At 42.7% G+C, this 16,069-nt stretch overlaps 1 protein-coding gene across 2 annotated transcripts; it reads right to left on the reverse strand.

Annotated features, from left to right (window-relative positions):
* Nucleotides 1–277: 277 nt before the first annotated feature.
* On the reverse strand, nucleotides 278–14,233 carry LOC110610062 (protein THYLAKOID ASSEMBLY 8-like, chloroplastic). 2 transcript variants are annotated; one of them, XM_021749933.2, is made up of 3 exons: nucleotides 13,721–14,233; nucleotides 12,888–13,344; nucleotides 278–650 (listed from the first exon to the last, which is right to left on the reverse strand). In XM_021749933.2, exons 1-2 carry the CDS (start codon nucleotides 14,099–14,101, stop codon nucleotides 12,889–12,891), a joined length of 837 nt encoding a protein of 278 aa, XP_021605625.1. In that variant the 5' UTR covers nucleotides 14,102–14,233; the 3' UTR covers nucleotides 278–650; nucleotide 12,888. The 2 variants fall into 2 exon arrangements, with proteins under 2 accessions (XP_021605625.1, XP_021605626.1); XM_021749934.2 differs by lacking the exon at nucleotides 278–650 and having other exon boundaries at nucleotides 12,676–13,278; nucleotides 13,721–14,230.
* Between the last annotated feature and the right edge of the window lie 1,836 nt (nucleotides 14,234–16,069).

Here is a 16,069-nt window from a genome sequence, read left to right on the forward strand (position 1 = left end):
ATCAGAGAGGACCATCCAGACCATAGAGGATATGCTTAGAATGTGTGTGTTAGACTTTGGCGGTTCTTGGAGGCAGCATCTCCCTTTGGTGGAGTTTGCCTACAATAACAGCCATCATGCTAGCATAGGAATGGCTCCTTATGAAGCGTTGTATAGGAGGAAGTGCAGATCACCGGTTTGCTGGGAGGAAGTGGTAGAGAAGGCTCTTGCAGGGCCAGAGTTAGTAGAGATTACCAGCAGAGTGGTGTCCATTATCAGAAAGAGAATCACACCAATCTCAAAAGACTAATAATGACTCGTTGAAATGTTCAATTGAACAAGTAAATCATTAATCAATACCAAAATGAAGAGAATCCACAAGAAGCTGGTATAACAGGTATTTAAAGACATAACAGTATACAAAGAATCCTCCAGCTTCCACCTTTCAGCTCCATCTTAGAAGATAGGAACAATAGAGAAGTCCACAGCTTGAGGCTCTAAAAGTAAACAATGGCAATGTGGGATGTATACTAGCGTTGAAGAGCCAATCCTCTCCTTCCTCGCAGTAAAATAGCGCATAGTACCATCTTCTGTCTGTCATTGTCATGACTTGAAGTGGTTGAACTTGAAGTATGATGCTGCCCTTTGATAAAGTGAAGGATGAGTTTTAGCTGCAATTAACGGAATTTGGATTAATCAAAACAAGGGAATCACATTCACATTACACATTGATGACCGCTGGATTTCTTCACCCCAGAACAGGGGCTTGACCACAGCCAAAGGCCCATGACACAGAGGCCCACGTACTTGATACCCCCCAACAAGCCTGGCTCATTCCAGCTTCCGGGCCGGGCTCGACCAAGCTTCCTCTCCAGCCTGATCCCTGACCAGCAGACCCCTCTCAGGCCCAGCGTCCAGCCCTACTCTCGGCCCAGCCCGGGGTCCAGAACAGTACTCACCAGACAGCCTGGCAGATCCGCTCGAACGTACGCATGAGGAGAATCAGAGGCCGTTACGCATGTAGCAGGCAGCTGATACCCTAGTACACCCGAATCTGTATGGCAGAGACGCGTGGCCCAATCCTGGAGAGACCTTTACACGTCACCAGCAAGCAAGACAATGTATAAAAAAGGAGTCCCCTCCTCAGAAAGTTTAATCTTGATTCTATAATACAAGAACCCTTGTAAAACCCTATTCTATTGGATCTCAGATCATCAATTGGCGCCGTCTGTGGGAAAACGAAGGAGATCTTTTCATCACCGGAGTTTTCACTTTCAAAACCCACTGAGATCCACGATGGCAAACCACCAAGAAAGTAACCTTAACATTCCAAATGACCTGAGCTCTGCCCAAGATGGGCAGCAGTTCTCTTTTTCTAGCCCTACAACAATGAATAACCAAACCCCTATTTCCCTTAATCCCTCGCCAAGCTTGGCAGGGAATACTCCTACCATGACCCTGTCTAATCAAGACATTCAAACCATGGCTCTCCAGTTACAGACCACTGCTCACTGGTTGGGGCAGATAATGCAACAGAGGGGACTTAGCACCCCAGTAAACGCACTCCCAGTAGTGGAGGAACCCAGAACCGATGAACCCCGACCTACCTCTATCCGCCTCCAAACTAACAACCACGATGCCGGAGAAGAGGAAGAACCGGAGGCCCGAATCCATGGGAGAAGGGCAAGAGAGATGATAGAAAATGAAGAGGTGGACGACTATTCTGCTGAAACAACCAGGGAAACGGGAACTGAAACAGAGGAGGAAGAATGTAGTTTGGGCAAAAGATCCAACCCAGAAGACGAGAAAATGAACCAAAAACTGAAAAGGTTGAAGGAGCAGCTCCTAGCCGAGCTAGGTAAGAAAGATCAGAGTCAAACCTCCTTGCCTACTTCTTCTCCCTTCTCAAAGGTAATGCAGCAGGAGACCGTTCCCAAAAAGTTTATGATGCCGCCGATGGCGGCCTATAATGGGGCTGGTAACCCGAGGGAGCATGTCATGAACTATAAGACCTTCATGGAGTTGCAAACCATGTCGGATGCTCTGATGTGCAAGGTGTTCCCAACAACCCTCTCGGGACCAGCGAGGGCATGGTTCAACAGCCTGGAGGCCGGAAGCATTAAGAGTTTTGGAGATCTTGCCATCCGCTTCATCAGCCGTTTTGTAGCCGGGGTACCAGCAGAAAGAAAGACGAGCTATCTGGAAACAGTGAGACAAAAAGCTGGTGAATCCCTCAGAGAGTATGTCGCCCGTTTCAACACGGAGGCCTTGCAGATCCCCGAGCTTGACGAAGGAAGGGCGGTAGAGGCCATGCAAAAGGGAACAACCTCTGCTGAGTTTTTTGGTTCTCTGAGCAGGAAATCTCCGACTTCACTTGCCGAGTTGATGAAGAGGGCAGAAAAGTATATAAGGCAGGATGACGCCTTAGTAACGAGTAGATTTGCCAAAGGGGTGGCAGAAAAGGAGAAAGCCCCAGAGGAGGGGAGGCCGGAGAAACACGAGAAGAAGCGTGGAAAGAGGTCTGAGCCGTACAAGCAGGCCTGGGAAAGAAGAGATCAAAGGCCTCCCCCTCCTCTCAAGGCTCATGAACCACGAGTGCTCCCTCCTTGGGTGCCCGAGAAGCCTACTCCCCTCAACGCTTCTAGAGCCGAAGTGCTCATGGCAGTCCAGGATAAGGAGTTCCTCCAGTGGCCTAAACCCATGAGGTCGGAAGCAGATCAGAGGAATCCCGACAAGTATTGTCAGTACCACCGGACACATGGCCACGATACAAATAACTGTTTTCAATTAATCACGGAGATTGAAAGACTGATAAAAAGGGGGCATCTCAAAAATTTTGTGAAGAAACCGGAGGGGCAGAGGCCTCAGCCCGGTCCGGCAGCCCAGATGCCCAGGAGAACTGGAGCCGGACCAGTGAATGATGGGTCCAGTGGGACTATTAATATGATTGTTGGAGGAACCGGAGGACGGATGAGCCGTCGAGGAAAGAAGAGAAACCGGGAAGGGGAGACCAGCAACGGCGAGGTTATGCAGATCGTTGAACATTCTCCCATGACCATCGCTTTCTCTTCAGAAGATGCACAGGGCGTTCAGATGCCCCATGATGACGCACTTGTCATTGAAGCAGTCATTCATAATTTTCGGGTGAAAAAGGTTCTGGTGGATGATGGAAGTAAGGTCAATTTATTGCCATATCGGGTTTTCCAGCAGATGGGAATCCCAGAGGAACAGCTTGTTCGAGACCAGTCACCCATCAAAGGGATCGGAGGAGCACCAGTACTAGTAGAAGGGAAGGTAAAGTTGGCCCTTACTTTGGGAGAAGCACCCAGAGTTCGCACCCATCATGAGGTGTTTGTGGTGGTCAAACTCCCGCTGAGCTACAATGTGATTTTGGGGAGGCCGGCGTTGTTCAACTTTGAAGCTGTCACTAGCATCAGGTATTTGGCACTCAAGTTCCCAACGGAAGAAGGAGTGGGAATGGTCAGGGGCAACCAGGAAGAAGCAAGGGCGGTATACTTGGCCACGGTAACAGAGCCAAGCTCAACTGGAGAAGCACTTGACTCAGAAGTTCTGGAGGTCAGAGATGAAACAAAAGAAGCCCGGACAGAGCCAGTCGGAGAATTGGAGACCTTCCCTTTATCAGAAGCAGATGCAAGCAAGGTTTTCAGTTTTAATGCCAGCCTCACCAAAGAACAAAAAGGTGAAGTCATGACCCTGATTCGAAGTCACGCGCTGACCTTCGCATGGAAGCCCTCAGACATGCCTGGAATTGACCCCAAAGTGATGACACACCAATTGAACGTCCTCCCCGAGGCCAAACCAGTAAAGCAAAAGAAGAGAGTAGTGGGAAAAGAGCAGCCGCAGGCAAGCTAGCACCGACCTGGGAAGGTCCGTTCAAGGTGACAAAAGTGGTTAGGCCCGGGGTATACCGAATTGAAGACATGCAAGGAAACCCCGAGCCCCACGCTTGGAACATCTAGCACTTAAAAAGGTACTTCCCTTGAAATAGGTGTAAAGAAAAATATTGTACCCTAAAAAGCATAAATAAATAAAATAACGCCATGATGTTATCCCCATTATGAATGTTACTTCTCTTTGAAAAAGAAAGAACAAGAATTAGAAGACCTCCTTGAGACATAGAGACCTCCTGGAGGTAGAAGACCGGGATCCCCAAGATCTCCCGGAATTACAAGACCAGGATCCCCAAGATCTCCTGGCAAAAGAAAACCTCCTTGAGACATAGAGACCTCCTGGAGGTAGAAGAACAGGATCCCCAAGATCTCCTGGCAAAAGAAAACCTCCTTGAGACATAGAGACCTCCTGGAGGTAGAAGACCGGGATCCCCAAGATCTCCCGGAATTACAAGACCAGGATCCCCAAGATCTCCTGGCAAAAGAAAACCTCCTTGAGACATAGAGACCTCCTGGAGGTAGAAGACCAGGATCCCCAAGATCTCCTGGCAAAAGAAAACCTCCTTGAGACATAGAGACCTCCTGGAGGTAGAAGACCGGGATCTCCAAGATCTCCCGGAATTACAAGACCAGGATCCCCAAGATCTCCTGGCAAAAGAAAACCTCCTTGAGACATAGAGACCTCCTGGAGGTAGAAGACCAGGATCCCCAAGATCTCCTGGCAAAAGAAAACCTCCTTGAGACATAGAGACCTCCTGGAGGTAGAAGACCGGGATCCCCAAGATCTCCCGGAATTACAAGACCAGGATCCCCAAGATCCCCTGGCAAAAGAAAACCTCCTGGAGACATAGAGACCTCCTGGAGACATAGAGACCTCCTGGAGGTAGAAGACCAGGATCCCCAAGATCTCCTGGCAAAAGAAAACCTCCTTGAGACATAGAGACCTCCTGGAGGTAGAAGACCGGGATCCCCAAGATCTCCCGGAATTACAAGACCAGGATCCCCAAGATCTCCTGGCAAAAGAAAACCTCCTTGAGACATAGAGACCTCCTGGAGGTAGAAGACCAGGATCCAAAAGATCTCCTGGCAAAAGAAAACCTCCTTGAGACATAGAGACCTCCTGGAGGTAGAAGACCGGGATCCCCAAGATCTCCCGGAATTACAAGACCAGGATCCCCAAGATCTCCTGGCAAAAGAAAACCTTATTGAAACATAGAGATCTCGGTAAGGCAGAAGACCAGGATCCCCAAGATCTCCTGGCAAAAGAAGGCCTCACTAAGACATAAAGACCTCAGTAAAAAAGAAGACCGGGATCCCTTAGAACTCCCGGGAAAACAAAATAAAGGATAGCCGGCGAGGCCCCAAGGTCACCCCGGCACAACCAGGATCTCGTAAGACCCCGGCACAGCCAGGATCTCGTAAGACCTCCGGAAAGTAAAAATAGTTGGTGAGGGACTTAAGGGCCTCCCAAAAATGAAAATTTCCCACAACTTTATGCAGGGATAACTTACAAAGCTATATTTCCGACCTCACAAACACAGAGAGGTCCGGAGTTCCCAAGAAAAATTAAGGCTCCGACTTACTAAAGAGACGTAAAAGCTAAAGAAGTGCCAAAGACGAGCCCCCAGCTCGGAAAAACTTATCTCAAAAACTCAAGGTACAGAAGAAAAGGTCGAGCTCCCAGCTCGGACCAATATCCTTGAAAGCCCAAAACCGAGCTCCCAGCTCGGATAAATTCCTATCCTCAAAAGATCAAGTTACAAAGGCCAAAGAGAAAGGCCGAGCTCCCTCCATAGAAGGACTCATAAATCCTTAGAAAGGATACTAAGGCTACAATCAAAGCCTACATCAGTTTACCTGGAACAAACATACAAAGTCACAGCCAAGAAGGCAGAGCAAAAAGCAAACAGACAAATTCGCCAATAAAAAGGTATGAGATTTGCTCTCTCTGACTATCAGCTAAAGAGCTGAGTTCGCCACTTAAGATAAATTCAAAGATACATAAAGAAGACACATGAAGAGCAAGAATAGTAGGGGAAAAGAGGAAACTGATATTTCATTAAGATGATAATTACAAATTATCCCTCCGGCGAGGTGGGAGGATAAATAGTCCTTAAAGGACTTACACCAGTGAGAACACCCTCGCCTACATTATCTCTATCTACAGCCCCCTCCGAAGGAAGCTCGGTGTCCCTTGGGCCAGAGCTCTCAACATTAATGACAGGGGCAACATCTAACCCAGGGTGAGGGCCTTTCACAGAATCAGGATCGTCTTCCTCCGACCCTAGCTCGGATCCCTCTGAAGAAGACTCAGCTGGCCGATCTCGGTCCCTCCGGCAATCTCCTCGGGGCATAGGGAAATCATCCTCCCCATACAGCACTGACTCACCATCTGAGTCCACTTCACGCTTGCGAAGCTGGGCCAAAGGGATATCAGGAGCCCGTCTAGCTTCTCTTAAACCGCGATTGTAGCCAGTCGCATACATGCGGAAGGCCTTATCAAGGATAGCCTTTTTCATCTCACCAGAAGCTCTAAACTCATCGAGATATTCTTCACAGGCCTCAGCTACAAATTCCTTAAACTCAGAAGAGTCTTTGTAGTCCTGAAGATGAGCTTCACAGGCCTGTTCAATTTTAACTTTCAGCTCATCAGACTCCTGATACCCCGCTATATACTGTTCACGATTTAGCTGAGCCTTCCCCTCGACATACTTTACCACCTCGAGCAGGGCTAAACATTTACGCTCCACAGCCCTGACTTCATTTTTAAGCTGTTGTTGGCGAAGGTTGAACTCCACAGAACTTGCACCCAATTCCTGCTCAAGGACCTCCACCCGGGCTAGGGCACCTCCCTTCTGAGCTTTCACCTCATCCAGGTAAGCTTGAAGTCTTTCGAAATCAGCCTTTAAGGCCTCATATTGGCGCTGGACTTCAGCTTTCTGGCCAATAGCATCATCCCTCTCCTGAAGGGCCGCTGTCATAGAGGACAGCTGTTTCACAACCTCTACACAACGAGCTTCCACTTCAGCTGCCCTCTTGTCAGTCTCCTGGAGAATCCCGCAAGTACGGGACAGCTCTGATTCCAGGGATTTGCTGTGCTCTGCTGCCTCAGCCGCTTTGCCTTCAGCCTTTTTAGTGGCTTCCCGCGCAGAATGTAACTCCATCTGGAGAGTCTGGATCTGCTCCCGGGCGGCTACCAGGTGACCTCTTGCGTCGCTGGTGGCAGTCAGGTTCTCATCGCGACGCGCCTCTTCGATCTGGCGGTCCACGGACTCCCGGAGAGAGTGGTCGCGAGCATCAACTTCCATAAAAAGACCTGTCACCTGGTAAGAGAAGCCAACATTTAGGAGAAAGAAATAAACCAAACACAGAGAGAAATGAAAAAATAACTTACCATCAGGAGCATTTCTCTAATTGTGGATCCGAGCTCCTCACGAGAGCGAGACCGGAAGGACACCTGTTCTTTAGTCGAACTGGCCAGATGGCCAGTCAGAGCCAGAAGGCGAGGATCCGAAGCCTCTGTTGTTCCGCTGAACATTCGCTTCCTGAGAAGTGCGGCAACGGCACTGGCCGGAGATTCAGAGGTAATAGCTGACGGATCTAGAACGACGACAGTAGGGGATGACGAAGGGACAGCAGAAACGCCCTTCCCTTTCCCAATAGGAGGAAGAGGTGGAGAAGGCCTGGCAGCAGTTCTGGGTCTCTTCCGGGCAGGAGGAGGGGCAGACGCTCCAGAAGGGGTTGAACGTTTCTCCCCAGTTTTTGGAGTGCCCTCAGGCTCAGTTCTCACAGGGGCAGGGGCACCTTCAACAGAAACCTCTGGGCTTTGATCCTCTAGGAGGATGATCTCCATCCCAGTCCCAGAGGTCTCTTTGTCTTCAACAGGGGACTGAGACTCTCCCCCTAACACCTCCTCAGCAGAATGGGCAACATCTTGCCCCACTTGTCCAGTAGCTTGGGCCTGCTCCACAATAGCTAAGGAAGTCTCCCTGGATCCTTCCGCAGGCGTCGAAGTTGAGCTCGACCCCTCACGGTTAGATGGCCGAACTGACTTGGAGCTGCGGGAGCTCGGCTTGGAAGCTCGAGAAGAAGCTTTAACAGGAGGTCGGCTGACCTTCTTGGAAGAAGCGGCCTGAGCCAGCTCCGCAGCAATCTCAGTTACCGAACGCCCATCCCCAAAGGCGTCAAAAATTGCATGCATATTCTCCCGAGACAGGGCAAAGTTCTTGGGGAATTTGATGCCATCCATTTTTACCTCAGAAGCTGCAAAAAATAAGAAGTTATAAAGAGTCAGCATATCTTCTGATATTATGAGAAAAGAAGAAACAGAATAACTGGACAAAACACTATACCCATATCACGGATATCCCTAAGATTGGCAGCGAACATACACTTTTCGACGTCATACTTCCTCTCAACGGAAGTCAATCGAAACAACCCGACCTGCTCAATAAGACTCAATTCGGGCAGATCGTTACAGCCCGGAAAGATCTCCCCCCAACTTAGGTCCACATCCCATGATCGGCAGGACCCCAGTTTCAGCTCCGCCACAAGGAAATTCTCTACCCATCCCTTTATTGAATCCTTGTAGCCCGTAAGAAGAGATAGCCCATTACGGGGGGAAAAGTAATAGAAGTTTTGCTTCGCCCTAACCAGGCGGAAAAAAGTGCCAAACAGACAGGCCGTAGGTGCAAAACCCCAACCCAGACAGATAGACTCGAAACAGGACATGAATAAAATAGAGTTTGGGGATAACATCCGAGGAGTTACCCCGAAGTATTCGAAGACCTCAATAAAGAAAGGGGAAAAAGGAAATGGCAGACCAAATTCTCTCTGCTTTAGGAAAAACACTATGCTACGACCCTCTTGGGGATCCACTAAACCAGGAGGGGGAGGGTAGGGAAGAACTATCCTCTCATTTGGACGAGGTGCTCGAATAAAATACAACGGAGTATCTAAAAGCCTCCGGGCGATGTGATTAGTTATATTGGAAGACGTAATACGTGACTCAAGGTTAACAACATCAGGAAGCTTTGAACTTGCCATTGAAGAACAAGGGAGCGTACCTGAGAACACAATAAGGTGAAAAACGCAAAAGGAGTCGCAGGAAGACAGAGAGCAGAAGAGAGCTAATTTCTTCGGAAGACAGAAGGAATTCGAAATGAAAGGCAATGATGAGACGGAACGTTGATCTGAACAGTTTTGTCTTGGAGCGGCGCGATCATTAATTGCTCTCGAAGTTTACCCTCTCAACGGTTAAGTAATAACCGGAGAGAAGGTAAAGGGGCAAAAGGATGATCGATGGGCTTGTCTACATCTATCAAGGGCCAGGTCCACAATGATAGCCCATCATTTAAAGGCCCAGGCAAGCCCAACTTGTTCGGACCCGATCTTCGGCCAAGACAACTTAACCCACAAGATTCATCACTTCACCACATTCGTGGTAAGTATCAAGGAAATAGAAGGAAAAACTCAAAGAGGCAAGCAGTTGAAAGCGTGATAAAGGTTAGACCTACTCATCACATAGAATTTGACTTATAGTTAAAGCAAGGGTTACGCAATCGGAAAGAGACGACAAGGGTACCTCGGATCTATACTGAGCTGAGAGCTTAGAGTCCAACTCATCAGAAGCCGAGCTCATAGGTCGGATTAGTCCAGCTCGGACAACGTGACTTGAGAGCTCGGCCAGATAAAGGAGACTCATAGCTCATTTCACTAAGTAAAGACAGAACTCTCAGGTCGGTTAGTCCAGCTCGGACAACATGGCCTAAGAGCCCGGTCAGTTAAAGAAGACCCAGAGCTCATTTCACTAAACAAAAGACGGAGCCCTCAGGTCGGATGGTCCAGCTCGGACAACACGACACGAGAGCCCGGAGACTCAAAGCTTAATTCATCGAAGTAAAGACCAAGCTCACAGGTCGGTCAGACAGTCCAGTTCGGAAACTTGAAAGCCCAGTTGACTAAGTGGATCCGGAGTGCAACTCATCAGAGCTCGCAGATATGGTTAGCTCGGCAAAAAGAAGGACAGAGCTCAGTTGGTTAAAATTATAAGGCGAGCAATCTAAAGTATTTCACACATGATAAAGGAAGAACAGCTTGAGTATGAGAGCAGAACAAGAACTTCATTAAAAGAAAAGCACATTACAGCACGTTACAAAGGCCTACACTACGGGACGAAAGACTATTCTTAAAGGATTTACATAGCCACATACGTCATCATCTACGATTACATCGTTATCGCCTATCCTATTACTTCGGTCTTCAGTTCGGAGAAATTCTCGCAGCTTGATATGTGAGTTTGGCAGAAAGAGCTGCAGAAAGCCAAGAAGTTAATCCTCATAAGCGTTTCCCATGGATCCTCTGTAGGTCGGCATTCGGTTGCCCAAGTGTGATACGCGTGACAAACTCACATGTCATATGCTGTGTGTATATCACGCATAAAAAAACAGGCTTCGGATTACGACCTCAGGAGGATCGCCGGGCTAACGTGTGAAGGTACCAGCAGAAGCTTGACTAAGTATAGCAGACCTCAGTCTCGCATAATACTGGTACTTCACATCAAAGAGACTAATAATACTGGTGCTTCACATCAAAGAAAACAACAAACCGAGCACTTGAGCCCCTTCCATTTATACCCAAAGGAGACAGCAACGGGGGAGGTCGGCCAGACGACCTGGGCAAAATAATTTCAGCAACTTGCCGAATGGTCCCACCCATCGACCGCCCTACCAGACGGATCTCCAAAGCAACATTCAAACTCCTTAGAGGTAACATCCACTCTTCTGAAATTTTGAATTGACTCATTTTCGTCTCAGGTACTGCGAAAGAGTCCCAAAAAAGGGATAAGTTAGCACAATTTTCCGACGAGATGATAAAAGTAAGATTAAAACAAATTCCTGGGGCAACACTGCAATGTAATATCAAGCTCGCCTTCGCCCGCTTGAAGAAGGCACCAAATGGATCCGTCACAGATAAAACAAGAAAATCTCTCTGTTCCAACAAAGTGCCTGGGAATGGTAAAGAGGTGAGGTTAATATATATATCCAAAAGTTTATGTTTTGCAGGACAAGGTAGAGTCGAATTCTCAATTAATGCTGTCAGAATCCTTAAAAGATGTTCATGAGAAAGGAAAGAAAAGACATGTCCAGATAACAATGACAGGAAAGCAAAAATAACCGAGAACGCGAAGAATAAAGAAAAGTCCGAAAGAGGAAAGAGCAGATAGGATTCAGAAACTGCGCAAAGATAAAAAAATGAAAGAGTATTATAAAGACACCTGGACACGAACAGGCGCGGCCATGATAGTTCTTGATATTCACCCCCTCGGCAGTTGGAGCAATAACTCCCGAGAAGGTGAAGGGGCAATTGATGACCGCTGGATTTCTTCACCCCAGAACAGGGGCTTGACCACAGCCAAAGGCCCATGACACAGAGGCCCACGTACTTGATACCCCCCAACAAGCCTGGCTCATTCCAGCTTCCGGGCCGGGCTCGACCAAGCTTCCTCTCCAGCCTGATCCCTGACCAGCAGACCCCTCTCAGGCCCAGCGTCCAGCCCTACTCTCGGCCCAGCCCGGGGTCCAGAACAGTACTCACCAGACAGCCTGGCAGATCCGCTCGAACGTACGCATGAGGAGAATCAGAGGCCGTTACGCATGTAGCAGGCAGCTGATACCCTAGTACACCCGAATCTGTATGGCAGAGACGCGTGGCCCAATCCTGGAGAGACCTTTACACGTCACCAGCAAGCAAGACAATGTATAAAAAAGGAGTCCCCTCCTCAGAAAGTTTAATCTTGATTCTATAATACAAGAACCCTTGTAAAACCCTATTCTATTGGATCTCAGATCATCACACATGAAAGCAATTTTGTAAGCCAAACTCTCCTATGATCTCTTTCATTAATCATGAATTCACACCATGTACTCCTTTTCAATTTCAATTTCAATGATCACTCCTAAAAGCTAGCTCAAGGAAAGTTAGCTCAAGGGGAGATGAGTCTAAAACCTTTATAAGGACACGTTACTCTATCTCAAAGTTACTCTATCTCAAAGTTACTCTATCTCAAACCAACGTGAAATTCAACACACACCCAATATTATAACGTGAAATTCAATACACACTCAATATTATACTGGAGCGTGACATATTTACGGGATATCCAGTGTCAATGGAAGCTCTGATACTATATTAAATTAAATTTGAGACAAATCTAACTAACTCCTTCGAAAGCTAGCTTAAGGGAGAAGTGCCTAAAACTCTTATAAAGACACATTATCATGATATGAGATGTAAAGTGCCTCCCTTATAAGGGATTTAGACACTCCTTCCTTTGAAGGAGTTTTTAGCATGAGTTAGTCTAATCCAAATTTAATATGGTATTAGAGCCTCCACTAATATTGGGTTTCTTGTAAATATATCACGCTCTAATATAATTCTCCAATATAATTCTGGACGTGAGGGTGTGTTTAATCCCACATTAGTTTGAGAGTTTGGAATAAGAGTAATGTGCCCCTTACAAAGGCTTTAAACATCCCTCACCTTAACTAGTTTTTGAGGTGAGTTATGTATGTTTCAAATTTAACTAGTTTTTGGGTGAGTTAAGTATGTTTCAAATTTAACCACTCATAGCAAGTAATTTTTCAAAGAAAATGTGCTGATACGTAAATCCATGAGAAAAGGCAAAAATATTTGGTTCTCGCCCACAAAATAAGAAGTTGAGATAACACAACCACATGTACATGCATGCAACCCCCAAGCACAATGAAATCACAAGAAGAAAATCTGATTGAATACCAGAAAAGGTCATTTATATTGAAAGCAAATTACTTTTTCATACAATTATAGCATCAGATTCGCCATGATGGTCAATTAAGCACTCCTCAATTACATCACCGTCTCTATTGTCACAAGCATGCTAATGAATCTCCCCAAACAAGTTACAAGCATAAACAAAGTATGATACCAAGAAAATATAGATAAATGCCTCATACAAACCTTAGTACACGCCAAATATCTCTTCTGGAGGATCATAAACATGTTTTTCAGGGAAAAGCTCTTCATAATCTTGCTTCACTCTGTTCCTAAGAAGTGGGTGTGGTAAAAGCCCCTTTAACAAAATCCTAAATGGTAATTCCTCTGGTGGATCTGGTGACTTCTTCATGTCCTCATATATATTCATTGCATCAGCAGGAGACCCATCCCTCAAGAAGCCCCTAATGACTTCTGTATACATTTGAGAATCCGGGAACAAATTCTCGTTTCTCATAGCTTCCCACAGCTTCATGGCTTCGTCCATTTTCCCAGTTCTTGTTAATGCAATGACCAAATCCTTGTAGAGATAGACATCGGGCTTATACCAGTCTTGCTTTTGAATCACTTGAAACACCTGAAATTTTTTATGATATGACCATAACCCGAGTAAAATGATCAATGCCATATTACATTCCTGCATCTGCATGGTCAAAACTACAGCAATTCGGTAACAATCTTGAAGCTTAATTAAGGGCTGGCTCATGAAGATATCTATTCAATGCATATTAAAGTGTTACTTATTTGACAACATCAAGTTAATTACACAATAACCAAGAGTCAACATTTCTTTGAGGCATAACATCAAACAATTAACAAGCTACATCAGTTGTGATATAAACATAACGCCATCGCACCACCATTAAGATTGCCGACGTTTCAATGACTCTATCTATAAAACTACGAATGCAATCAGTAACAAGGAAAACTAAATTAGAAAAATCCTAAAAAACCACTCAGTTAAAGCAAAAGAAATAAACTTTAGCAATAAAAGAGAAAACAAACAAGTAATAAACTACCTGGATAGATAAAGAGACCTCTTCCTGGCGCTCTAGCTCAGTAAGGACAGCAATCATGTCCATTTTTAAGAGCCTCAAAACATGGGTTTTTATGAACTTCTGAAGCTTCTCTTCGTCATCTTTAAACCTCTTTAATCCTAGTATTACAAAAAGGGCTTCTTTTCCAATCAGCTTCTTGCCTCTCCAGAGTGGCCCTCTCGGCCTACCGTCGTGGTATTGCCTCAGCCCATAAACGCGATTGTATAAAATATTTGATTCTGAAGCTGGGATTTGGGGGTTTGAAGGCAATGAATTCCGATGTATTAATTGATTTGGGAGATTTTGAAAGAGTACTGTACTGAGTTTTGCTACTCTTGATCTTGAAAAGGCGCGAATCGCCATTTGATTGTGCTATGAGATAACTATGTTTACGGGATCTAGTGGCTCTGGCAGATGAGTGCTTGAGGGAGACGGGAAAACTCGCACGGTGTTTGGTCCCAAGACTTGCTTAGGGCCGTCAGGGTGTACCGGGCTCAATTCAATTAAATATAAAAAGTGGAAAAAAAAAAAATAAAGTTTCAAATTTTAAGATTGAATTGGAAAAAAACAAACCCTAATTTTTTTTTTGAAATAATAAAAAAAACCTTCATTGTAAAACTACTAAGGTTTTTTTTACTATTATTAAAAATTTAGGATAAAAAATTTAAATATTTACTTTAATTTATATTTATATTTATAATTTAAATTTTAAATAATAAAATTAAATATTTTTTGATTTATTATAATTATAACTAAAAACATTAAATTGAATTTAAAAAGTTATTAAAAATTATAATATAATTCTTAAAATTTTATTTAACTAATAAAATAGTTTTTAAAAATATTTTATTTAATTACTCTCATTATTTATTTCTCTTTTTTATTTTTATGCACATATTATAGTTTGATAAAAATTTAAAATATAAAAAGTTATAGTGTAAAATATATAATATTTTATTTTATTTAATATTATTAATATAAAATATAATTTTTATCAAATTAATAAATAAATTAATATATTTTATATAGATGAGTAAAATAAAAATATTAAATATCTCAGTCAATATGTCTAAATTTTTATAAAAATAATAAAAGTGATAATTTTACATATTTTAATATATAATATTTTATTTTATTTAATATTATTAACATAAACTATAATTCTTTATATATTAAAAATATATACATAATAATAGTGAGTACAAACTTTAATGAAATATTTTAATATATAATATTTATATGTAATATTTTATGTAGTAAAAAATTTATTTATAATAAATATTTATTTAATATTATGTATGATAAATATAAAATAAATTTACTTTAAATATAAAATTTAAATTAAAAAACTACATATTTATTAATATAAAACTTTAGAAACTATATTATAATTTGTCATTAATTTATTAATATAAAACTTTAGGAATTAAATTAATTTTTTCATATTTAATTTAATACTCTTAATTATAATTAATTAAGAAATTGAAAAAAAATAATTTTATTATTCAAAATTTAAAATTTAAAATATAAATATATATTAATGTAAATATTTAAAATTTTTTTATTTAACAGATATTTTGAAAAATAATATTACGTGATAATAATAAAATAATGAAAAGAAATAAAGAATAATAAAAAAATATAAAAATAATAATAATAAAAAAAAGATTGAATAACTGTACAGTTATTTGTGCATTCCAAACGATTCCGTAATAAAATTCACTTTTATTTTTTTTTAAAAAAAAATATAAAACTTAGCAAATGATTTAATAATCACTGAAGAGTTAAAAACGAAAATACTATGGCAGTTCCATTGTTTTATTTCATTAGTGTTACTGTGGACTACAAATTATTTTGTTAAAATTAACTAAAATAAATAATTAAAATTAAAATAAATGTGAAAAAATTTTATTTATTATCTAAAATTTTAAAATTATTATATAAATATAAAAAGCGGTAAATATTTTGTTTTTTTTTTCAATAGAAATTAAAATTTTAATACAAAATGGCTAGTCTTGGTCCAAAAATTAGGCATTAAACTCAATTTGATAATCATGTTCGAATTCTCTCATTCCCATATTTCCCTATTAAAAAAAAAGAATCAAAAGAATGATGTACTGTGCATTATTTTTATCATTATTTTTTTATAAAAATATTTTAATTGAAAATTTGAATTAATTGTACAATGAGTTTTCATGTCAATGCTGCTGCTTTGGACAATAACAACCATTGCCAAGCATCATAATGAACAGAATGTGACATGTACAGCTTTCAAAATCTGGTTTGAAATTAATATTCATTTTTAGTGAAAAAGATTATGCTAATCTAAAT

Source organism: Manihot esculenta, chromosome 2, assembly GCF_001659605.2.
Source record: "Manihot esculenta cultivar AM560-2 chromosome 2, M.esculenta_v8, whole genome shotgun sequence".
Classification (NCBI taxonomy): domain Eukaryota; kingdom Viridiplantae; phylum Streptophyta; class Magnoliopsida; order Malpighiales; family Euphorbiaceae; genus Manihot; species Manihot esculenta.

Bases quoted from the DNA above. Each gene is read 5' to 3' on its own strand.
- LOC110610062 (XM_021749933.2), bottom strand. From the start codon at position 14,101: ATGGCGATTCGCGCCTTTTCAAGATCAAGAGTAGCAAAACTCAGTACA. The intron at 13,345-13,720 runs GTAGTTTATTAC...TTGACCATGCAG, and splicing joins AGGTCTCTTTATCTATCCAG to ATGCAGGAATGTAATATGGC.